Source organism: Papio anubis, chromosome 12, assembly GCF_008728515.1.
Source record: "Papio anubis isolate 15944 chromosome 12, Panubis1.0, whole genome shotgun sequence".
Taxonomy (NCBI): Eukaryota; Metazoa; Chordata; class Mammalia; order Primates; family Cercopithecidae; genus Papio; species Papio anubis.
Genome location: NC_044987.1, coordinates 116192906 through 116219164, shown reverse-complemented (window position 1 = coordinate 116219164; position 26259 = coordinate 116192906). Strand labels below are relative to the sequence as shown.

At 42.1% G+C, this 26259-nt stretch overlaps 1 protein-coding gene across 26 annotated transcripts in view; it reads right to left on the bottom strand.

The window, feature by feature from the left end:
- C12H11orf80 (chromosome 12 C11orf80 homolog) overlaps positions 1 to 26259 on the bottom strand; it is a 111591-nt gene that overhangs the window by 15219 nt on the left and 70113 nt on the right. For all 26 annotated transcript variants that reach the window (XM_031653740.1, XM_031653718.1, XM_031653725.1 and 23 more), the window contains 5 exons: positions 17548 to 17698; positions 15364 to 15510; positions 9764 to 9885; positions 8858 to 8968; positions 4441 to 4539 (listed from right to left, as the gene is read on the bottom strand). In XM_031653740.1, the coding sequence (XP_031509600.1) occupies positions 4441 to 4539; positions 8858 to 8968; positions 9764 to 9885; positions 15364 to 15510; positions 17548 to 17698 (630 nt within the window). The remainder of the gene's footprint in view (positions 1 to 4440; positions 4540 to 8857; positions 8969 to 9763; positions 9886 to 15363; positions 15511 to 17547; positions 17699 to 26259) is intronic.

Below are 26259 nucleotides of genomic sequence, written 5' to 3'. Positions count from 1 at the left end.
TGAACTAGTTTACAGTCCCACCAACGTGTAAAAGTGTTCCTATTTCTCCACATCCTCTGCAGCACCTGTTGTTTCCTGACTTTTTAATGATTGCCATTGTAACTGGTGTGAGATGGTATTTCATTGTGGTTTTGATTTGCATTTCTCTGATGGTCAGTGATGATGAGCATTTTTTCATGTGTCTGTTGGCTGCATAAATGTCTTCTTTTGAGAAGTGTGTGTTTGTATCCTTCGCCCATTTTTTGATGGGGTTGTTTGATTTTTTTCTTGTATATTTGTTTAAGTTATTTGTAGATTCTGGATATTAGCCCTTTGTCAGATGGGTAGATTGCAAAAATTTTTCTCCCATTCTGTAAGTTACCTGTTCACTCTGATGGTAGTTTATTTTGCTGTGCAGAGGCTCTTTAATTAGATCTCATTTGTCTATTTTGGCTTTTGTTGCCATTGCTTTTGGTGTTTTAGTCATGAAGTCCTTGCCCATGCCTATGTCCTGAATGGTATTGCCTAGGTTTTCTTCTAGAATTTTTATGGTATTCTAGGGTTTTTATGGTTTTAGGTCTAACATTTAAGTATTTAATCCATCTTGAATTAATTTTTGTATAAGGTGTAAATCTCTGCCTTTTAATTGGATTATTCAGACCATTTACTTTTTTGTTTTTGGAGACAGGGTCTCACCCTGTCACCGAGGCTGGAGTGCAATGGTGCAATCCTGTTCACTGCAACCTCTGCCTCCCATTCTCAAGTGATCCTCCCTGCCTCAGCCTCCCAAGTGGCTGAGACTACAGGTGCACATCACCACACCGAGCTAATTTTTTTTCCTTCTTTTTGAGACGGAGTCTCGCTCTGTTGCCCAGGCTGGAGTGCAGTGGTGCAATCTCGGCTCACTGCAGCCTTCGCCTCCTGGGTTCAAGGGATTCTCCTGCCTCAACCTCCCCAGTAGCTGGGACAACAGGTATGTGCCACCACACCCAGCTAATTTTTGTATTTTTAGTAGAGACAGAATTTCACCATGTTGGCCAGGCTGGTCTCAAACTCCTGGCCTCAAGTGATCCACCTGCCTTGGCCCCCCAAAGTGCTAGGATTGCAGGTGTGAGCCACTGTGCCCAGCCTCAGCTAATTTTTTTTATTTTTTATTTTTTTTTGAGACGGAGTCTTGCTCTGTCACCCAGGCTGGAGTGCAGTGGCCAGATCTCAGCTCACTGCAAGCTCCGCCTCCCGGGTTTACGCCATTCTCCTGCCTCAGCCTCCCAAGTAGCTAGGACTACAGATGCCCGCCACCTCGCCCGGCTAGTTTTTTGTATTTTTTTAGTAGAGACGGGGTTTCACCGTGTTAGCCAGGATGGTCTCGATCTCCTGACCTCGTGATCCGCCCATCTCAGCCTCCCAAAGTGCTGGGATTACAGGCTTGAGCCACCGTGCCCGGCAATTTTTTTTTTTTTTTTTTTTTGAGATGGAGTATCGCTGCAATGCCTAGACTGGAGTGCAGTAGCGTGATCTTGGCTCACTGCAACCCCCGCTTCCTGGGTTCAGTCTCCCAAATAGCTGGGACTACAGTGTGTGCCAACACACCTGGCTAATTTTTATATTTTTAGTAGAGACGGGGTTTCACCATATTGGCCAGGTTGCTCTTGAAGTCCTGACCTCAAGTGATCCATCCACCTTGACCTCCTAAAGTGCTGGGATTACAGATGTGAGCCACCGTGCCTGGCCTAATTTTTTAATACTTTGTAGAGACGGGGTTTCACCGTGTTGGCCAGGCTAGTCTTCAACTCCTGAGCTCAAGCAATCTTCCTGTCTTGGCCTCCCAACGTGCTGGGATTACAGGCTGAGCCACTGCGCTTGGCAAGACCATTAACATTTAATGGAATAGTTGATATCATAGTGTTTAAATATATCATCTTGATAAGTGTTTTCTATTAGTCTCATGTGCTCTGTTCCCTTTTCCTCATTTTCTGCCGTCTTTATTGGAGACAGAGTCTCACTCTGTTGCCCAGGCTGGAGTGCGGTAGCACGATCTTGGCTCACTGCAACCTCTGCCCCTGGGCTTCAGGCAATTCTCCTGCATCAGCTTCCCAAGGAGCTGGGACTACAGGTGCGAGCCACCATGCCGGGCTAATTTTTATCTATTTTTTATTTTTTTAGTAGAGATGGGGTTTCACAATGTTGGCCTTGAACTCCTGACCTCAAGTGATCCGCCCGTCTCAGCCTCTCAAAGTGCTGGAATTAGAGGTGTGAGCCACTGCACCTGGCCATTCTGTCTTTTGGGTTGAGTTTTTATGATTCTCATTGTATTTCCTTTTTTGACTTACAACTCCTTGTTGTGTTATTTTGTTTTATTTATTCATTTTGAAACAGAATTTCACTCTTGTTGCCCAGGCTATAGTGCAATGGCGCGATCTCGGCTTACTGCAACCTCCATCTCCCAGGTTCAAGTGATTCTCCTGCCTCACTCGCCTGAGTAGCTGGGATGACAGGCACGCACCACCACACCCGGCTAATTTTTGTATTTTTAGTAGAGATGGGGTTTCGCCATGTTGGCCAGGCTGGTCTCGAACTCCTGACCTCAGGTGATCTGCCCGCCTCGACCTCCCAAAGTGCTGGGATTACAGCCGTGAGCCACCACGCCCGGCCTTGTTGTGTTATTTTAATGGTTCCTTTTATTTATTTGTTTTTGAGACAGTGTCTGGCTCTGTCACCCAGGTGGAGTACAGTGGCACATTCTTGGGTCACTGCAGCCTTGACCTCCCAGGCTCAAGCAGTCCTTCCACCTTAGCCTCCCAAGTAGCCAGAACTACAGGTGTATGTCACCATGTCTGGCTAATTTTTTTTCTTTTTTTTTTTTGTAGAGACAGGGTTTCACCATGTTGTCCAGGCTGGTCTTGAACTCCTGAGCTCAAGCGATGCACCTGTCTTGACCTTCCAAAGTGCTGGGATTACAGGAGTGAGCCACCATGTCCAGCTGGTTCCTTTTATTTATTTATTTATTTTTTATTTTTATTTATTTATTTTTTTTTCGACAGCACCTGTACCATTTTACTTTCCCACCTAACATGCACAAGGATTCTAATTTCTCCCCATCTTTACTAATGCTTAATTTCTATTTTTTAAATAATAATGTTGTAGTAAATATAACGTGGTATTTCACTGTGGGTTTGATTTATCAGTTTACCTTCAATTAGTATTATATCACTCCACATATAGTATAATACCTTACAATAGTATATTTCCATTTCTTTCCTCTTGGTCTTTGTGCTATTATTGTCATATATTTTACTTCTCCATAGGTAATAAATATTATAATACAGTGTTACTATTTGTGCTTTAAAAAGTCAATTATGGCAAGGACGTAAAGAATGTAAAGGACCAGTTGATGGGTGCTGACGAGTTGATGGGTGCAGCACACCAACATGGCACAAGTATACATATGTAACAAACCTGCACGTTATGCACATGTATGCTACAACTTAAAGTATAATAATAATTTTTTTTTAAAAAAAAGTCAATTATGGGCCGGGCACAGTGGCTTGAGCCTGTTATCCCAGTACTTTGGGAGGCCAAGGTGGGCGGATCACCTGAGGTCAGGAGTTTGAGAACAGCCTGGCCAACATGGTGAAACCCCATCTCTACTAAAAATACAAAAATTAGCCTGGCGTGGTAGTGGGCGCCTGTAGTCTCAGCTACTCGGGAGGCTGAGGCAGGAGAATCGCTTGAACCTGGGAGGCAGAGGTTGCAGTGAGCCGAGGTCATGCCACTGCACTCCAGCCTAGGCAACAGAGGGAGACTCCATCTCAAAAAAAAAAAAAAAAAAACCCAAAAAAACCCCAAAAAAACAAACAAAAAAATCCACTTTTATCTTTTCACCTTTTTGGATGCTGGAGATCTAGAATTTTCTTAGTTGGGGTCTTTACCCTCAAGGAGGTCAAATAGCTTTTAACTGGTTTTGTGATGGTCTCCTCTAATGAGTGAAGGGAGATCCTAGCAGAAAATTCTGTTTCTCCAGATTCCAAGTTTAGCTGGTGGTAGTCGTCTAACTGAAGCCCACTTTTCTGGCTCTCTTGGCTCCAGTCAGTAGGATTGACTTATCTGGAACTAAAATTATAGGATGAATAAATGAGAGAGATTAAAGATGAAGTTATCCTACAGTGTCTTCTGGACAAGATGGTGTAACAGGGACTGAATCTACCCTCGGGCCTGAAATAACAAAAATCCTGGATACAACGTATGAAACAACGGCTTTCAAGATATTGGACACCAGGCAACCAGTGGGATAGTCATTCCTGAGAGATAGAAAACAGATGATTTTGTTTCACAGACTTCCTTGCTGAAAGGCTGACCTCAGATTATGCAGTCTGAAACACTTGTACCTACCCACCCTCAATTCAGGATTCCCATATATCAAAATGGAAGATTCCCACCAAAGTACTGATTATTTACACTTACCTGCTTCACCTCACATGAGCAGTGGTGAAGAAATTGGTGCTGAGTGATCTCACGAAATACTTTGTGCAGTTTGGTCCCAAACTCTTGTGTGTCAGCTGCCTAAAATGGGCCAGAAATAGAACATGCTAAGTTCCAATACTGGAAACCAAGGGGGGAAGTTCTCACACACAGTTAATACAGGGAGAAGAGGAGGCAGATAGTAGGCAAGCCATTAAAGTTAGGAGTTTTCTTAGTCTTCATGAAGGCAGGAGAGGTAAAAAGAAGGCCTGAGCTACTTGGTATAAGACGGGCAGTTGTGACTCCTATATGTCTTCCCACTTCTGTCATCTAAGCAAGATCCTTCAAAGAAGGTCTTTGTTCTCCCATCTTTTTTTTTTTTTTTTTTTTTTTGAGAGAGTCTCGCTCTGTCACCCAGGCTAGAGTTCTGTGGCACAATCTTGGTTCACTGTAGCCTCCGCCTCCCAGGTTCAAGTGATTCTCCTGCTTCAGCCTCCCGAGTAGCTGGGACTACAGGCATGCACCACCACACCCAGCTCATTTTTGTATTTTTAGTAGAGACGGGTTTCACTATGTTGGCCAGGCTGGTTTCGAACTCCTGACCTCAGGTGATCCACCCACCTCAGCCTCCCAAAGTGCTGGGATTACAGGTGTGAGCCACTGCACCTGGCCTGTTCTCCCATCTCTGTAGGAGATAAATATCCAGAAGATCCATCTGTTCATGAAGGGGTTATATAAACTGCTCTTCTATAAGAAGAGTTTCCAAGACAGCACAGGTTCTACTGCATAACTGAGGCTGATATGAGACTCTTTTTTTTTTCTGACAAGTCTTTTAGGGAGGAGAGGAACAAAATAATACAGTTTGCACCCACAGGAAATAGGTAACAGCTTTCTACTTTTAAATAGATAATTATAGGATGTTAGAATTAAAGGGGACCAGGGTAATAACCTAATACAACACACTAATTTTATGGATGAGAACATTGAAATTCAAAAAGGAGAAGTGGGCTGGGCGCAGTGGCTCACACCTGTAATCCCAGCCCTTTGGGAGGCCAAGGCAGATGGATCACCTGAGGTCAGGAGTTCGAGACCAGCCTGACCAACATAGAGAAACCCCGTCTCTACTAAAAATACAAAATTAGGCATGGTGGCACATGCCTGTAATCCTAGCTACTCGGGAGGCTGAGGCAGGAGAATCACTTGAACCTGGGAGGCGGAGGTTGCGGTGAGCCGAGATCGCGCCATTGCTCTCCAACCTGGGCAATAAGAGCAAAACTCTGTCTCAAAAAAAAAAAAAAAAAAAAAAAAAGAAGTGACCCACCCAAGATCTCACAGCTAGTTAGTACAAAAGTTAGGGCTTTAATGGATACCTTAGAATTCCCAATATAGTGTTCTTCTCACTACCCTGTGCTATCCACATGACCCAGAAAGTTGAAGTTATGATAAAATACACTAGCTTATAAATGTGTTATACACTTTGGCTCATAACTCCATTTATAGAAATTTGTTCTAGAAAATAATTCGAAAGAAGCAAGACATTACATAAAGGTATTAACTGAAACACTATATAAGCAAGAATGTAAACAAATGTCTAACAGAGAAATCGTTTATTAAATTAGATTTAAACAATATGGTGGGATATTAACTAAAAATTCTAAGACTGTTGAAATGGGGAAAATGTCAAATTATATATGAAAATAGAATGCTTTGATTACAACTATATATGAGATAATGAGTAAAAATTATAGTGATAAATTTTACTAGTTATTATTTTAAAATATTTTTTGTATTATACTAGCTTTTCAAGAAAACTATACTAAAAAAATGAAGCAACAAATATGGAATGATATATTGCCCATTGATAATACCAGTTGGTCAGCACACATTCCTAAAGGAAGGGAAACACTAACATTTATTGAGAATCTACCATATGCTATGCACTTTGACACTGTCTTAGTCCATTAGGGTTGCTATACCAAATTCCTGTAGACTGGGTGGCTTGTAAACAATAGAAACTGATTTCTCACAGTGCTGGAGGCAGGGAATCTGAAATTAAAGTGCCAGCATGGTCAGGTTCTGGTGAGGGCCCTCTTCTGGGCTGTAGGCTGCCCACTTCCTCCCTGTGTCCTCACATGGCAGAAGGGGTAAGGGTCTCTCTGGGTTTTTTTTTTTTTTTCCGGTGGGGATGTAGGGGGACAGAGTTTCGCCCTTGTCACCCAAGCTAGAGTGTAATGGTGCGATCTCGGCTCACTACAACCTCCACCTCCTAGGTTCAAGTGATTCTCCTGCCTCAGCCTCCCAAGTAGCTGGGATTACAGGTGCCCACCACCACGCCTGGCTAATGTTTTTGTTTTTTTTTTTTTTTTTTTTTTTTAGTAGAGACAGAGTTTCACCATGTTGGTCAGGTTGATCTGGAACTCCTGACCTCAGGTGATCCACCCACCTCGGTCTCCCAAAGTGCTGGGATTACTTACAGGCATGAACCACCACGCCCGGCCTGGGGCCCCTTTTATAAAGGCACTAATCCGGCGGGGCGAGGTGGCTCACGCCTGTAATCCCAGCACTTTGGGAGGCCAAGGCAGGTGGATCACCTGAGGTCGGGAGTTTGAGACCAGCCTGACCAATATGGAGAAACTCTGTCTCTACTGAAAATACAAAATTAGCCAGGCGCGGTGGCGCATGCCTGTAATCCCAGCTACTCAGGAGGCTGAGGCAGGAGGTTTGCTTGAACCCTGGAGGCGGAGGTTGCGGTGAGCGGAGATCATGCCATTGCACTCCAGCCTGGGCAACAAGAGCGAAACTCCGACTCAAAAAATAAAATAAAAATAAAGGCACTAATCCCATTCATGAGGGCCTAATGACCTAAATCACTTCTCAAAGCCTCATACCTCCTAATGTTATCAGTTCAGGGGTTAGGATTTCAACATATGAATTTTAGGGATATATAAACATTCAGACCATAGCACACATTTAGCTCTCACTTTTATAACTCTGTGAGGTACTACTATTTTTTTCCAATTTGTAGACAAGTCTCAGAACTACAGGCCTAAACATAACTTATAAGTCAGTGAGTCAGGATTTGAACGTGAGCCTCTGATTCCATATTGCCACATACATGTAATAGTTAAGGTTGCTCAGTTATTTCCAGTGTATTCTGTCGCCATGAGATAGCATTCTTCAACAAGGAATTAGATTAGGAATCACTGATCTAGTCCTAGCTCTGTTCCTTTTTTTTTTTTTTTTTCCTTTTTTGAGACAGAATCTCACTTTGTCACCCAGGATAGAGTTCAGTGGGGTGATCTTGGCTCACTGCAACCTCCACCTCCTGGGTTTCAGCAATTCTGCCTCAGTCTCCTGAGCAGCTGGAACTACAGGTGTGCACCACCACGCCTGGCTGATTTTTATATTTTTAGTAGAGACAGGGTTTCACCACATTGGTCAGGCTGGTCGTGAACTCCTGACCTCAAGCAATCCACCCGCCTCAGCCTCTGAAAGTGCTAGGATTACAGGCGTGAGCCACCACACCCAACCCTAGCTCTGTTCTTAACTAGCTGTGTGACCTAAAGCAGAAATCTTAAATAACTTGTTTTCTTATTTGTAAAATAGTATACATACTACTGTTCAACAAATATTTCTTAAAACTTAAGCCTGGTACTATGTAGCATCACAGTGGCGCAAATAAAATAATGTTTCTAAAAATACTGTACATTTTACAAAGATAAGCAGTAGAATGTCATTAAAATCATGGCTTTTTTTTTTTTTTTTTTTTAGATGGAGTGTCGCTGTTGTCACCTGGGCTGGCGTACAATGGGGCGATCTCGGCTCACTGCAATCTCCCCCACCCAGGTTCCAGCAATTATCCTGCCTCAGCCTTCCGAATAGCTGAGATTACATGCAACTGCCACCACGCCTGGCTAATTTTTGTATTTTTAGTAGAGACATGGTTTCACCATGTTGGTCAGGCTAGTCTCAAACTCCTGACCTCAGGTCATCCACCCGCCTCAGCCTCCCAAAGTGCTGGGATTACAGGCATGAGCCACCACCCCGGACATTTTTTTTTTTTTTTTTTTTAAGACAAGTCTCACTCTGTTGCCCAGGCTGGAGTGTAGTGGCACGATCATGGCTCAGCCTCAACATCCCGGGCTCAGTTGATCCTCCTACCTCAGCCTCCTGAGAAGCTGTAACCACAGGTGTGCACCATCCCACCTGGGTGATTTTTTAGTTACTTGTAGAGACAGGATCTCTCTATGTTGCCCAGACTGGTGTCAAACTCCTGTGCTCAAGCAATCCTCCCACCTTGGCCTCCCAAAGTGTTGCGATTATAGGCATGAGCCACCATACCCAACCCAAACCCACTTTTAAACCCAAACCCACTTAAAAGCCCACTTTTAAGCCTCCCCAATCCCAATCTCCTACTAACTTGAAGGGTCTGGAGACACATCTTTCGGAAGCTGCTCCTAGTGCTTCCAGTCAGAATACTCATGATGGAGTTCATAGCCACTGAGAGTGAGGCCTGTAGTTTCTGCTGAGCCTGGGAAACATAACAAGTAAGGGGAAGACTGCGTGAATCCCAAGATGTGGTTTAGAGAATCCCAGAGGGCCCACACATTTCCATCAGAGCAGGATTTCAACAATTCTTCCTATCCATCAACAAAAGTTACTGAGATCCTCACATATTTTTATACCATAACATTTAGGGAATTAATATAAAATTTTAAAATGTTCTCACATTTCACAGAGGTGGCTTACTGACACAGGCACATTTAGAGAAGACAAGCAATGGGACACTGGTCAAGAAAACAGACACACTATTTGAAAAAAAAAAAAAAAAAAACAGCTTTTAGTTCTGCTCTCTTAGTGTGGTTGTTTTTTCCCTGAAAAGTGGGCCATATGAGGCAAGAAATGTGCTACCAAAAGTACACAGGATGGATGGATTTAGAAAATCAGGTAAGGAGAGAAGGTGGTAGTGTAAAATATTAGGAAAATGGGGGAGGAATGTAAGACATAGCGAAGCAGCAGCTCCAGAAGTCTGTGTGGGAAGGGGAATTATATGGATAAGGAAGAGGTGTGGTATCAGCCATTTTTCCCTATTAACTATTTCCTTATTTACCCAAACACACCTACTAAGCAAGCTGGTTACAGTGATCCATTTAAGCTAAAGTTTGAGTTGTAGGCTAGATGTAGCGTTGTAAGATCACCCAGGTGACAGAAGAGAGGAAGGGGCATTAAGGGAAGAAGGGCTCCTGGGCCCTGTGCCTGCTATATATGATGCTTGCTATCTTTTTCTTAAAGAATAGGAGAAAAGAGGCTGTGAATTCCTTATTACCTTGGCAGCCTGGTGATGTTGCTCCAAGACCTGGTCCACAGTGAACTGGATGCAACCTTGCACTACACTGTGGCTCTCCACAAGGATGGCATTGAGATGAGCTGTGAGCAAAGTATAGACTCCTAAGGGGAGGGAGAAGGTAAAATTATCACTATATCTACCTCCCCTCACTGTGCATCTTCAAAGGCTAGTCTTAAATTACCAGATGTGTAAGATTTAAGACACTTTACTAGTACATTGATGAATTTCTTTTAAATCCAATATAACATCTGAGATGTTGTACTGAGATCAGTACAACAACTGAGAAACTGCAGGCCCTCAGAATCAAGCTAAACAGAGGTGTACAAATTATCACAGTAGTTCAAGAATGATAACACTGGTTTCTGAGGAATCGAGTTCTTAAGGAATGTTCAGTAGGGCTCAGAACATGGTATCAGGCTTGCATTATCCAAGGATTAACCATAAGCGAGGATAACTACTTCAAGATTGCTGTTCATGTGCTCTGAGTCAGGACTGGGAGTGGAAAAGATGCCTCTTGGAAGAAGAGACCCCTACATATCCACAAATAATTACCTTTTTTAAGACAAAATCTCCCAGCAACTTACAAACCTACCCAATTCCCACTTATAAATCTAAGAAAGCTCAGGAAAATTAAGGTGAAGAATGACATTATTTTTTAAAGAAACAAATAATGGATCCTGTTTAATTCATATACATACCATGTACTATAAACAATTCCAGTGACTCCAAAGGAGAGGAGAAAGGGAGAAGCAAATGTCCTATAGAGTGTGTCTAACCCTGCTCTACATCTATGTGAACATCACTGCTGTGGCAGTGCTTTCAGATGTACTGTGGTAAAGAAAAGGTTAAAATTCACAAAGATGACACAGAACTGTTGGTATGAGGTCCTTTTAAATGGGGGATTATCTCTGTTAAAGTAACCATGGGCACCACTGCTCAGCCTCATTCAGAAAAGCTAACGTGAGAGCAACAGGCAAAAAAATTATGCCATCAAACAATAGGCCGCCATGTAATGATCCCGATGCAGCAGGCACAGGAAGCCAAATTTACAGGTCACCTGGAGAAAATCTTTCTTGATTATTCTTTGTTTACAGTGTTCAGAATTATATGATGAAGCAGCCTAAAACTGGCTGGCTTTTTCCAGGACTGTATTAAAAATGCAAGCCAGAAGAACATTTTCTACCATAAGGCACCATGAGGCTTTCCTGTTAGGGAAGGTAATATATGGTGAGCTCAAAAGGATTCTGGAGCTGGAGTCAGGGAGAACATAGATTCTAGGGTCAATTCTGCCATCAACTAGTGGTGATGATATCTTTTCTTCAGTATAGAAAATGACTTTATACCACCTGCTCTCAGAGGTATGTTGTGTAGATAAACTGCAATAATGTACATGAAGTGTTTTCTGGGCTTTTTTGTTGCCCAGCCTGGAGCGCAGTGACACGATCTCGGCTCACTGCAGCCTCGACCACCAGGGCTCAAGTGATCCTCCCACCTCAGCCTCCCGAATAGCTGGGACCACAGGTGTGCACCACCACCATGCCTGGCTTTTTTTTTTTTTTTTTAAAGACAGAGTTTTGCTCTTGTTGTCTGAGCTGGAGTGCAATGGCATGATCTCAGCTCACTGCAACCTCCGTCTCCTGGATTCAAGTGATTATCTTGCCTCAGCCTCCTGAGTAGCTGGGATTACAGGCATCTGCTTGCCACCACACCCAGCTAATTTTTGTATTTTTAGTAGAGACGGGGTTTAGCCATGTTGGCCGGACTTGTCTCAAACTCCTGACCTCAGGGTGATCCGCCCGCCTTGGCCTCCCAAAGTGCGCGGATTACAGGTGTGAGCCACCATGCCTGGCACATTTTTATATGTAGAGACGAGGTCTCGCTATGTTGCCCAAGCTGGTCTTAAACTCCAGGGCTCAAGCAATCCTCCTGCCTTGGCCCCTCAAAGTACTGGGATTACAGGTGCCAAGCCACGGTGCCTGGCCCATGAAGTGTTTGGAAATATACACTGTACAATTTCAAAATATTGCTATTGCTATGTTAATATATCATCTAGATTGGTATTTTCCATAGTTTGGTTTTAAGAATAGCTTCAAGAAATCAGATCCCTTTTGAAAGCAGATTTTTTTTTATTTTTTATTTTTTTATACTTTAAGTTCTAGGGTACATGTGCACAACGTGCAGGTTTGTTACATATGTATACTTGTGCCATGCTGGTGTGCTGCACCCATCAGACATTTAATTTAAAAGTCAAAGTTCATTCCTAAAATTTTGACCATCAAAAAATGCTTTTGACATTGTGGAAAACAATGAGTTAGTCACAAGAAAAAAAAATGAGTTAATCACAGAAAAGTTACCATGACAAGGTAGGTGGGCATAAGGCCAATTAAGTAATTTTCTTAAAGACACATGGAAACAGACTAATTTTGAACAATCTGTTTCCTAAAAGAAGAGGTTCTAGAGAAAGTTTTTAAGGATATGAGAAAGAAAAGGGGGAAGATAAGGTAAAATTATCACCATGTCTATATCTACCTCCCCTCACTGTGCAACTTCTTCAGAGGCTAGTCTTAAATTACCAGATGTGTAAGATGTGAAAGACTTACTGTATTTACTAATACATTGATGAATTTCTTTTAAATCCAACACTGAGTACAACAACTGAGATACTGCAGGCCTTCAGAGTCAAGCTAAACAGAAGTGTACAGATTATCACAGTAGTACAAGAATGATAATACTGTGTTTCTGAGGAATCTGAGTTCTTAAGGAATGTTCACTAGGGATCAGAACATGTTATCAGGCTTACATTATCTGAGGATTACCTTCTGGCAGACCTTAAAAAAAAAAACTGCCAGAAGGTAGCAGATCTTAAGTCTTAAGAGGGTTTTAGACCTGGAAAGGCCTTTGATGGGGCCTAGCCTAACAATCTCATGTTAAAGATATGAAAAGGGAGGCTCAGATTTACGTGACATGCTTCCCAAAAATCACTGAGGAAGTTGGTATCAGTGCTAAAATTAAACCCAAGTCTCTTGATTCCACCCTGATGTCTTTTCCACAATAATAAGCTGCTGCTCTTACCAGCCTCTGTCTGTGTGAGCATAGGCCACAGGGAACAGCCCTAGGAATCCTCACATTAGTTTAGATATCTTCTATTTTCCATTCCCCTGGCATTAATCATCGGAACGGCCACGCACCAAAGACCACTAGCTCCTCAAATAAACAGCTACAAGCCAGAGCCCCAGGAAACAGTGCTTCTCTCCTACAGTGTGTACAGCACGTTTTGGGAAAAGGCAGGGAAAAGTTTGCCTTATCTTACTGCTGAGAGGCTCAGAAGGAAGGTAGCAGGAAGAATACCACAGCCAACAATGGTTTGTTCAATAAATAATGGACACCAGTCAACATGAGCTCTTTTGGTCTGGTGTTGTAAGCAGTCTTTTTCTTATGACTCAGTGGGAGCAGGGCCACACCAAATAGCACTGGAGTGCCTGAATAGAGTCCCATGAAAACACACTGGCCCATAGAGAAAGGAGAACACAGAGACATATCAGAAGCACCAAAAGGGAGGCTTACAAACTTTTCCCCAAATTTGTATAAGCTCCACTTCTCCCTGTAACTTTCCTCAAAGATTAGAAGGGCATTGAGAAACACTTAAATTTACATCTCAGGGTTTACTGGATTAAAATAAAGCCGCCAACTCCTGCTCATGCTCAGTGGTTTTCAAGTTTTACTATATTTAAGAATCACTTGAGGCAGGTGTGTTGCTCATGCCTGTAATCCGAGCACTTTGGGAGGCCGAGGTGGGAGGATCACTTGAGCCCATGAGTTCAGACCTTGTCTCTACAAAAATAATAATAATGGCCAGGGGCAGTGGCTCACACCTGTAATCCCAGTAGTTTGGGGCACCAAGGCGGGTGGATCATGAGGTCAGGAGTTTGAGACCAGCCTGACCAACATGGTGAAACCCCGTCTCTATTAAAAATACAAAAATTAGCCAGGTGTGGTGGCATGTGCCTGTAATTCCAGCTACTCAGGAGGCTGAGGCAGGAAAATCGCTTGAACCCGAGAGGTGGAGGTTGCAGTGAGTCAAGATCGCGCCACTGCACTTCAGCCTGGGTGACAGAGGGAGACTCTGTCTCAAAAATAATAATAATAATAATCATCATCATCATCATCATCATCCAGTGATTCTGATGCATGTGTTTTATGGACCAGAAAATGAAACCACTGTTTTATCTCTATCATAGATAACCTTTCTGATTGATAACAAATTATCACCCATCTAACAGATAAACACCAAAGGTTCCTTGTTGCATACCTGAATAAGAACAGGTGTGCATTTTTTTTTTTTGAGACGGAGTCTCGCTCTGCCGCCCAGGCTGGAGTGCAGTGGCTGGATCTCAGCTCACTGCAAGCTCCGCCTCCCGGGTTCACGCCATTCTCCTGCCTCAGCCTCCCGAGTAGCTGGGACTACAGGCGCCCGCCACCTCGCCCGGCTAGTTAGGTGTGCATTTTTTAAAAATCCGCCTGGAAAGGCAGCATGATGATGAAAAGTTCCCAAGCCTTGCTATACATCAGAATCACCCTAGAAGTTTTATTTTATTTTATTTTACTTTACTTTATTTTACTTTTTGAGACACAGTCTCAATGTCTTGCCCGGGCTGAAGTGCAGTGGTACAATCTCGGCTCACTGCAACCTCTGCCTCCTGGGTTCAAGAGATTCTCCTGTCTCAGTCTCCCAAATAGCTGAGGTTACAAGAAGCCGCCACCATGCCAGCTAATTTTTGTATTTTTAGTAGAGATGGGGTTTCGCCGTGTTGGCCAGGCTGGCCTTGAACTCCTGGCTGCAAGTGATCCACCCACTTCAGCCTCCAAAAGTGCTGAGATTACAGGCGTGAGCCACCACACCTGGCCTGAGAAACTTTAAAAACATACCAACAAGCACTTAGGGATGCCAAGGAAGGAAGATTACTTGAAGCCAGGAGTTCGAGACCAGCCTGGGCAACAAAGCAAGACCTCCATACAAAAAATAATAATACAAAAAATAATTGAAAAGGTTATCCAGGTGCGGTCGCATACACCTGTAGGCCCAGCTACTTGGGAGGCTGAAGTGGGAGGATCACTTGAGCCCAGGAGTTTGATGTTGCAGTGAGCTATGCTCGCGCAACTGCACTCCAGCCTGGATGACAGAGCGTCTCTAAAAATTAAAAAAATTTCTTAAACATACTGAGCCCTGAGCCCCACCTCAGTCCATCTGGAAATCAGAATCTCTGGGGAATGAGCATTTTAGATGCTCTTCAGGTAATATTGTGCAGCTAACATTGAGAACTGCTGATCCCTAGGGAGCAATATATATGAAGTGTCTGCTGATTTCTGGCCAACCAGATCTAGAAACGTCGTCATTTAAGCAATGCATCAATATATGAATCTTTTCTATAGGATATATTTATTTTATTAAGCAGGGTTTTTCACTGAACTTCTTTATTCTACAGAAATATATCTAATTTACATGTGTGCATTACACAAAGTTTCCCTCTCTCTTAGCATTTGGCACACCCAAGCTGGCAACCCCATTCTCTTATACTTACCCCAGATTTCCATCTGCTGGACTGGAAATGCACTGTGGAAATCCACAAAGAGAAAAAGCAGCAGAGTTTGTCCTTGAGGGTCCATATTATGAGACTGATCCCCCTCACTGGATTCCGCCCGATAACTCACATCTGGAAGCACCAAATCTAGAGGACAAGATATTACATGAATTTCTAAGATAAGTAAAGCCCTCGAAATACAAAGTGACTACAGAACCTGTATTCTGAACAAAGAAGGATCTGAGAATAGGGGATCTAAATTCAAACACTCATTTACCCTTCTGAACCTGTTTCTCTATCCACATGATGGAAGCAAATCATAATGATTCACAGGAAGAACATGAAAATAGTAACTAGGTATGTAAAATGCAAACCAAACAACACTCCTTTACATTACTGAGAAGCACTACACAATAAATTAATTGATTCCTTGTACAACTTTCTAAGGCAGGTATGGCTGGTAAGAGGTTAGATTCACCTAAGTGTGATGACAACAGCTAACTTGTGTTACATGCCAGGTACTGCATCAAATGCTTATGTACTATTTCCACATTTAGACTTTACAACAACACTATTGGATAGGACCTATTCTTATGCCCTTTTACAGATAAGAAAAGAGGCACAGATAGGTTAAATACCTCATTCAGCATGAGCCAGTAAATGGTGGAACTGAGTTCTAGATTTTGCTAGACTGACTAAAGAATCTGCTTTTAGCCCCAGTACTATATATTTGTATCCCCAAATGTAATCCATTGCCCAGTGGTCACTTTCTAGCACCTTGATCCTTTAGAATACAATCAGGATAGTCCTATATTTCAGATCCATGTAGAGAAGTACCTTCATATGGATCCTTGTTCTGTCCTTTAGAGTAGTAAGGGAGGGAGATGAAGGGACATTTTCTACATTATCCATTTCCAAAGTTAACTGAGAAAGTTCAGGACCATGAATTGGTAAAAAACTAAACCAGCAAAGCCCAAAAACAAAAATGAAAGAGAAAAGGAGATATGGAGAGCCCTAGAAATTCACCAGTCATATCTCTATTTGAAATCGGTGGAGTCTATCATTCCCGCTAAGATACTGCCCCTTCCCAGTAGGCTTCAATCTTCTCATACCAGTCATAGCCGCAGAATACCTCTTCCCTATTGGTCATCTTCCTCAGGAGCCAGAAGACCAGACTACCTTCTAAATTTCATAGGATTCTAGTTAGAACAGTCAATCTCAAAACTGCAACCCCTCCTAGATATCAGCCCATGGTCACATACTCCAATTTCACAGTTTTATTAGCTCAGTTATTAACCTCCAACTTTTAGCATGATTCACCCAAAGCTGGTATGGTTAGAGTTTATGTGAATATTACAGTCTGCTTCCTAGGCCTAATACTATTACATCTTGCACTTGTATGTGTTTTAATTGTTTCTAAGGAATTTTATGTGATTTTCTCAGTTCATTATGAAGCATTTATCTTCCACAGTAGTTCAGAAGTATCACTGCTCCCTTATCTTTGTAAAGGCCCAGAGTTGACAGATTAGGTACATTAGAACTCTTCTGAACAAGTATCTAACAGAAGGACCAGGAATAGAGGAGGCAGCAGAGGAAGTAAGAGGAGAACCAGTATCAACATGCAATGCCAGGCCGGGTGCGGTGGCTCACACCTATAATACCAGCACTTTGGGAGGCTGAGGCAGGTGGGCCACTTGAGGTCAGGAGTTCAAGACCAGCCTGGCCAACATGGGGAAATGCTGTCTCTACCAAAAATACAAAAAACAATTAGCTAGGCATGGTGGTGGGCACCTGTAATCCCAGCTACTCGGAAGGGTGAGGCAGGAGGATCACTTGAACCCAGGAGGCAGAGGTTGCAGCCAGCCAAGATTGTACCACTGCACTCCAGCCTGGGCGATGGAGCAAGACTCTGTTTCAAAAAACAAAACAAAACAAAACAAACAAAAACAAACAACAAAAAAACATGCAATGCCAAAACAAGCTCTGAAAGAGCTTTGCCTGTTTGACACCTGTTTGCCTCACTTCAAGTGGTCTCTCACATTTGGCCAGACCCTGACCCTCAAACCCCAACCTGGGCCATATCTCTGGTCATATTTTTATATACACTTTCTATTCGTATTTCCTTTCATTTCTCCAATATTCTTCAAGTTTCTTCATTCCTGTGCAGAGAGAGGGAGGATATACCTCTATCCAAATTGAGATCCAAATTGGGTACCATACACAAATGGTATTTTTTCCAATCAATTAAAGAAGAGGTATCTTTGAAGAAAGTAGTCATTGGCTGCTCCCAAGTTGACAATATCAGAGGCAGACCCAAAGGTCCATATAGAAATATGTGTAGTTGCTAAAGAAAACTGCCAAGTTTTAGTATCTTATGACTATGTATTCACTTGTATAAAAAACAAATATAACCCTGACCTGGTTTACACTCCCATAAATGTGTTATGCAGTTACTTTTTTTTTTTTTTCTTTTTTTCTTTTTTTGAGATAGAGTCTTGCTCTGTCACCCAGGCTGGAGTGCAATGGCGCCATCTCCGCTCACTGCAACCTCCACCTCCCGGGTTCAAGCGATTATCCTGCCTCAGCCTCCCAAGTAGCTAGGTAGCTGGGATTACAGGTGCATGCCACCATGACTGGCTAATTTTTGTAGTTTTAGTAGAGATGGGGTTTCACTATGTTGGCCAGGACGGTCTCGATCTCTTGACCCCGTGATCCGCCCACCTCTACCTCCCAAAGTGCTGGGATTACAGGCATGAGCCACCATGCCCAGCCTAAGCAGTTATATACTAAGCCTTTCCACACTGAAGACAGGTGTGAGGCACCACAGATAGATCCACTAGGATCCCCAGAAATTTATTCTGGGTTTAATAAGTGTGAGTTACAGATACAATATTAAGACAGTTTGTTTATTCATCCGGTTCACATGATCATAGATTTGAAAGGCACCACAGGTTAACATTGTTTTAAGTTCTAAGTTCTTGGGGTACAAAGATGAATATCCAGATATCTGTCCTCAAGTTTATCATATTTACAGTATCAGAGATACATAAAAGCTGGTAAGCTATAATACAATGTGATACATGCTAGAAGTATATACAATGCAATATTTTCTGGGAAGTATTTGAGTATACTCAGATTGAGAAGGAAACTTCCTCTGATCGTCTCCAAACCTATTATCTAAAACAAAAGAAGGCATGCCCCTGAAATGGTTTCTGAACTTCCCATTCCCACTCTTATCCTATCTGTAACCCAGGGTTTCTTAACCTCTGCACTAGTGACACTTTGGGCCAGATAATTCTTCACTGTGGTGGGCAGTCCTGTGCACTATAGGATGTTTAGTAGCATCCCTGGCCTCTAGCCACCAAATGCCAGTGGCACCCTTCCTCACATTACCCCCTCCATGACAATCAAAAATGTCTCCAGACATTGCCAAATGTCCTTTGAGGACAAGATTACCCCATTCAGAACCACTGCTTAACCTTTCTTGTCCCCTGAACCAAGGCCAGAGACCAGAATGTGTACTTTCCTTTATCTTTCTTCGTTTTCATCCTCTTTCTTATGGGGTAAACACAAGGTATTGTGAAGATTAAAATTCCTACCCAGTGGGCACTGGGGCATTATGGAAAGGCTTTATACCCGTAAATGAAGTCTCCCTCACAAATCTCAGAAGGCATTAACACATGAACTAAGGCTGACTCACTGTTTAGGGCAAGAGGAATTTTAAGATGCAAACTCAGAATAAGAGGGGAGTGTCTGAAGAGCCAAGAAGTGCAGTTGTCTTATAATTGGGTTGTTTAAATCATTTACATGTAATATGAATATAGCTACAGTTGGGTTTAAATCCATCATCTCTTTTCCATTTGTTGCTTGTATTCTTTGTTTCCTTTTTCCTCTTTTCTATTTTTGGATTAGAAATTGCTTTTTAAGTTTTAAAAAGTGTTTTCTCTCTCTCCCCACCCCCCTTTTTTAAGAGACAGGGTCTCATTCTGTTGCTCAGACTAGAGTGCAATGATGTGATCATAGCTCACTGCAGCCTCAAATTCCTGGGCTTAAGCGATCCTCTCTCTGCATCAGCCTCCAAGATAGCTGGGACTACAGGTAAGAGCCACCATGCTGCCAGGAATTTTTTATAATTCCATTTTATCTCCTTTTAAAGTTATTCGTTATAACTGTTGCATTAACCTAGGGATTGCCAGGCTTTATTAGTATACAACTTTAACTTATCACAGTCTACCTTCAAATGATATTATAACAATTCATATATAGTCTAAAAATCCAGCGATATACTTCTACTTCTCTCCTCTTGGCCTTTGTGCTATTGTCACATGTTTTACTTCCACAGACGTTATAAACTTTATATGTTATATTTTTGCAGATCCATGATCAATGAACCCTAAGCATAAGAAATACGAAAAATATAGGCCAGGTGCAGTAGGTCATGCCTGTAATCCCAGCACTTTGGGAGGCCAAGGCGAGCAGATGACTTGAGGTCAGGAGTTCGAGACCAGCCTGGCCAACATGACGAAACCCTGTCTCTATTAAAAATACAAAAATTCGCTGGCCATGTTCCAGGTGCTCAGGAGGCTGAAATGGCAGAGATAGAAATCATTTCAGGGTCCTGACTGGTTGAACCCAGGAGGCGGAGGTTGCAGTAAGCTGAGATCACACCACTGCACTTCAGCCTGGGCGACAGAGTGAGACTCCATCTCAAAAAAAAGAAATATGAAAAAAATAGAAAATGATAGCAAAACATGTCACACACACACATGCAAAATTAGCCAGATGTGGTGCGCACCTGTACTCCTAGCCACTCAGGAGGCTGAAGTGGGAAGGTCACATGAGCTTAGGAGCTCAAGGCTGTAGTGAGCTAAGATCAAGTCACTGCACTCCAGCCTGGGAAACAGCAAGACCCTGTCTCTACATAAATGAAGAAAGCCTCAGTGAACTGTGGGATAACTTTAGGTGGCCTAATTCAAGAATGTGTAATTGGAGTCCTGAAGGGAGGGACTTCAAGACTTGTTTCTTAAAGATTTTTTTTTTTTTTTTTTTCTGGTGAGGTACTTATGAAAGGAAAATTCAAACTCAAGACCCCAAACCACTATGCCAAAAGGAAATAATTTAGCTGAAAGCTGAGTCATGCAAGAAGTTGCCTCTCCTTTTGTTCCTAAGCAGATAGCTACAGATAAAGGGTTAAATACCTCTACAGGTAGCTACTCTTATGTTCTCCTTCTATTATATAAAGGGTCAATTTACTGAGCACAAGACAAATACATAATTGACTATTCCCCTACTTGCTCCTTTTCTCTTGTAACATATGGATTCAATAATGTGACCATCCCCTCCCTCTTTCCCCTCCAGCCTGCATTTCCCTCCTTTAAATACCGAAGACCTCAAAACTGTCTTTAGAGAAAGGCACAGGCACATCCTTAACCTTGGCAAAAATAAACTTCTAAACTAATTGAGACCTGTCTTAGATACTTTTTGGTTTATATACTCAAGAAGGATATTTTGTGTTTTTAAAAGGACAAAAGTATTTTGTATCTACCCGCATAGCCACCACTTCCAGTGCTCTTCCTTTTTTGGGTAGATCCAGAATTCCATTTGGCATCACTTTTCTTCTACCTAAAAGATTTCTGTTAACATTTCTTATAATACAGGTCTTCTCGTGATACACTCTTTCACCTTTTCTATGTCTGAAAAATTCTTCATTTTGCCTTTTTTCTCTCAGTACTTTTTTTTTTTTTTTTTTTTTTTTTTTTGAGACGGAGTCTCGCTCTGTCGCCCAGGCTGGAGTGCAGTGGCGCGATCTCGGCTCACTGCAAGCTCCGCCTCCCGGGTTCACGCCATTCTCCCGCCTCAGCCTCCGAGTAGCTGGGACTACAGGCGCCCGCCACCACGCCCGGCTAGTTTTTTGTATTTTTAGTAGAGACGGGGTTTCACCATGTTAGCCAGGATGGTCTCGATCTCCTGACCTCGTGATCCACCCGCCTCGGCCTCCCAAAGTGCTGGGATTACAGGCTTGAGCCACCGCGCCCGGCTCTCTCAGTACTTTCTAAAGATGTTACCCCACTTTCTTCCAGTTAACATTGTGTCCAGTGAGAAATCTGCCATAATTATTTTGTTGCTGTACACATAATGTGTCTTTTTTATCTCCAGCTGCTTTTAAAATTTTTTATTACTGGCTTCAAATACTTTGATTGTGATGTGACTCAGTATAATTTTCTTCATATTTCTTACACTTAGGCTTCATTGATCATGAATCTGCAGGTTTATAGTTTTCATTAAATTTGGAAACTCAGGGGTGAGACCCTGTCTCTACAAAAAAATTAAAATAAAAATAAATTAGCCAGACATGATGGTGCATGCCTGTAGTCCCAGCTACTCAGGAGAGGCTGAGGTAGGAGGACTGCTTAACCCCAGAAGTTCGAGGTTGCAGTGAGCTATGATCGCACCACTGCACTTTAGCCTGGGCAACAGAGCAAGACGCCTTTAAAAAAAAATTGCTATTTCTCTGAATTTACACTCACATTCTTCCATATGATGCTAAAAATTTTGGTTCCTAACATTGTTAACATAATTTTTTATCATAAGTATGTATACAATAATTCCAATATAAAATACCAATATTATTCCTAACAATCATGCCACTGAATAAATTTTAAGAGGTCTTTGGACTTCCATTTCATCCTTAGAGTATATCCTGCTAAGAATGTATAGTCAAAACACCATGTTCTAAAGTCTGTTGAATTAATTCTTCTTGTTACATGGATTATAATTTTAACATAATATACAGGTAAGTTTATTACCTTTTATGTTGAGGAATATTTGGATTGGATATGAAATTCTAGGTTGGTAATGGTTTTATTTCAGGACATTAACACTATTAGTCTAACACCTTCTGTTGGAATGGGGAAGTCAACTGTTAATCTGTTCATCTTTTAAAGATGATTTGTCCTCCTGACTGATTTTAAGATTTTCTCTGTTTTTCATCTCTTTAGGTGTATAAATCTTTTTTATTTATACTGCTTGATTATTCTGTTGTTAAATCTGTCTCAGTTGTTTCAGTCATTAACTCTTTAAATATTGTTTCTGCCCCATTTTCTCTTCTCTCTTCTCTTTTTGGACATCAATTAAATACCCATTAGACAGTTTTACTCTTTACTCTGTTAACCCCTTTCTTCTGTATTTTCCATGACTTGTCTCTTTGCTTTATTTTTGCTAAGTTCTTGCTATCTTTAGCTTTTAGTTTACAAATTCACTTAAGTTGTACTTAATCTGCTGTTAAACCTGTGTACCAAATTTTATTCAACATTGGTTATTATATTTCTTGATTCCACAATTTCTGTTTTGTTCTTGTTAAAAGTTATTTCATACAGTTTGTTTCCTAGTAAAATTTTTCAAACTTGCTTTCATTTTCATAAACATAGTAAGCATAATTTTTCATTTTTTTTTTTTTTGAAACAGGTCTCACATCACCCAGGCTGAAGGGCAGTGGTGCGATCATGGCTCACTGCAGTCTTGACCTCCTGTGCTCAAGCAATCTTCCCACTTCAGCCTCCTGAGTAGCTGGGACCACAGGCATGCACCATCCATGCCCAGCTAACTTGTCTAGAGATGGGGGTCTCACTGTGTTTCCCAGGCTGATATCGAACTTGCAGGCTCAAGCAATCCTCCTGCCTCAGCCTCCCAAAGTGCTGAGATTACAGGTGTGAACCACTACACCCAGCTAAGCATAACTTTTTAAAGTCAATGTCTGATATCACCAGTATCTGGAGTCCCAGTGGGTGTTTCTGTGACTTTGTTTTTGCTATCTTGTCCTTTCTTACACCTGATTATTTGTGACTGTGCATATGTGTGTGCATATGCACCATGAGACACTATTTGAAAAAGTGTTAAATAATTGGGAGCACAGGATGCAGTTATTTTCCTCTAGAAATTTTTGTTTGCTTCCATAAGACATCTAGAACTAACAAATCTAAAATCATCCTAATCCAATTTAAAAGTTTAAGATTTTCTGGCCTGCCTAGATGACCAGAAAGTATATACAGTCCATGTGAAGAGTGATTTATTTCAGGTTGACCTTACTCCTTAAAATATAGCCTTCTAGTTATCCCTTGCCCAAGGCAAGAGGTGTTTTTAGCAGCACTCCCAAGCTCAGCAGGTCCTGGATTCTTTGGCCTTTTTGTCCTGCATTGATTTGGAAGTATTAATACATCTTAGCCTCTCAACTACTTGCTTGAATTGGCAAACTACTCCAGGGCAAAAGCATCCCCCAATGCTAGGCTTAGCTCTCTGTAATTCAAACCTCTCCTAAATCATGGCACAGAAACTCCTCTTCACTAGCTCTTTGATGCTTTTATGATTTTGTTTGTTTTTTGAGATGGAGTTTCGCTTTTGTTGCCCAGGCTGCAGTGCAATGGCGCAATCCCGGCTCACCGCAACCACCACCTCCCAGGTTCAAGAGATTCTCCTGCCTCAAGTCTCCTGAGTAGCTGGGATTACAGGCATGCACCACCATGCCTGGTTAATTTTGTATTTTTAGGAGAGACAGGGTTTCTCCACGTTGGTCAGGCTGGTCTCGAACTCCTGACCTCAGGTGATCCACCCACCTTGGCCTCCCAAAGTGCTGGGATTACAGGCGTGAGCCACCATACCCGGCCTGCTTTTATGATGTTTTAATATTTCATCCAGCCTTTGCCTTCAGTGAGAAGGTTGGTCTAAATTATCAAGTTGGCCACTTTCAGAAAGTAAAATCTCACCAGAATTTTCATAGCTAGCTCTCTCTCTTTTTTAAAACACTCTCCTTAGAGGCTTCACTGACCATATTTAACATAACATCTCCATCACTCTCTATTACTTTGTTCTATTTATCTCCACTGCACTTATCACTACCTAATATCTATCTGTTAAATTTTCCCCAAGAGGACAAAAAAATTTGTCTGTCTTATTCCTTCTAGACAATGGAATGAGGAGGAAAAAGAAACTTATTTATTTTATACTCTTCTGTACTATCTAGATATAAAGAAAAAGCATGTTTTAAAATAGAAAATGTCCAAGCATGGTGATGAAAATGTTTTCATCACCATCCTGCTCCCTCCTCCTCCCTAAAAGATACTATGGTATCTTTTGATATCTGACATGCAACATCAGATAGCTGACATCTATCATACCACGCCTCTTTGTTTTTTTTTTTTTTTTTTTTTTTGAAACAGAGTCTTACTCTGCCGCCCAGGCTGGAGTGCAGTGGCGTGATATTAGCTCACTGCAACCTGTGCCTCCCAGGTTCAAGTAATTCTCCTGTCTCAGTCTCCCGAGTAGCTGGGACTACAGTCATGCACCACCACGCCTGGCTAATTTTTGTATTTTTAATACAGACAGGGTTTTGTCATGCTGGCCATGCTGGTCTCAAACTCCTGACCTCAAGTGCTCTGCCATCTTCACCATCCCAAAGTGCTGGGATTACAGGCGTGAGCCACCGCGTCCAGCCTGTTCTCACTGTTTATACTTTTCTATAACTTCATTTACTCCTACAGCTTCAGTCATATGACAATAACAATTATTAATATTATTGAGTACTTGTTATATGCTAGGAGCTTCATTCACATGGATTATTATACTTAATTCTAAAACAAGCAAACAAACCCCAAAAGAACAGAAAACCAATTTTTGCAAGGGAAACTAAACTTATAAGTATCATCCTCATTTTAAAGCAGAGGAAGAAAAGGCTTAGGCTGGTTAAGTAAGTTACCTACAGTCACACAGCTAATTAGTAGTGAATCCAGGCCGGGCGCGGTGGCTCACGCCTGTAATCCCAGCACTTTGGGAGGCCGAGACGGGTGGATCACGAGGTCAGGAGATCGAGACCTTCCTGGCTAACACGGTGAAACCCCGTCTCTACTAAAAATACAAAAAATTAGCCAGGCGTGGCAGCAGGCGCCTGTAGTCCCAGCTACTAGGGAGGCTGAGGCAGGAGAATGGTGTGAACCTGGGAGGCGGAGTTTGCAGTGAGCTGAGATGGCGCCACCACACTCTAGCCTGGGCAACTGAGCGAAACTCCGTCTCAAAAAAAAAAAAAAAAAAAGTAGTGAATCCAACATTTACCCTACTGTGCCATGCTCTAAACACAGGACTACACGACTCTTACCTATGGAGGAAACTGAGACTCTAAAATTCTGTATCTCTAAATCTGACCATTTCCAAGATCCAGACCAAATTCCTATATAGCTCCTTACAATGTTCAAAGGATATCTTGAGGCACCATAAACTCAACATGTTTAATGTCAAACTCATCTTTATCCCCCAAATCTGCTATTAAGTTTTTTTATCTTGCTGAAAGTATCATTACTCCGTCAGTTATCTGTGGAAATTTTGTTTTGTTTTGTTTTGTTTTTTGTTTTTTTCAGACGGAGTCTCACTCTGTCGCCCAGGCTGGAGTGCAGTGGCCGGATCTCAGCTCACTGCAAGCTGCAGCTCCCGGGTTCACGCCATTCTCCGGCCTCAGCCTCCCAAGTAGCTGGGATTACAGGCGCCTGCCACCTCACCCGGCTAGTTTTTTGTATTTTTTAGTAGAGACGGGGTTTCACCGTGTTAGCCAGGATGGTCTCGATCTCCTGACCTCGTGATCCGCCCATCTCGGCCTCCCAAAGTGCTGGGATTACAGGCGTGAGCCACCGCGCCCAGCCATCTGTGGAAATATTTTTAATAGCTTTATTGAGATATAATTCACATACCATACAATTCACTCATTTTAAATGTGTAATAAAATGGATTTTAGAATATTCAAAGAGTTGTGCAATCACCACCACCATCAATTTTAGAACATTTTCATTACTCTGAAAAGAAGCCCCTCCAGGCCGAGCACAGTGGCTCATGCCTGTAATCCCACCACTTTGGGAG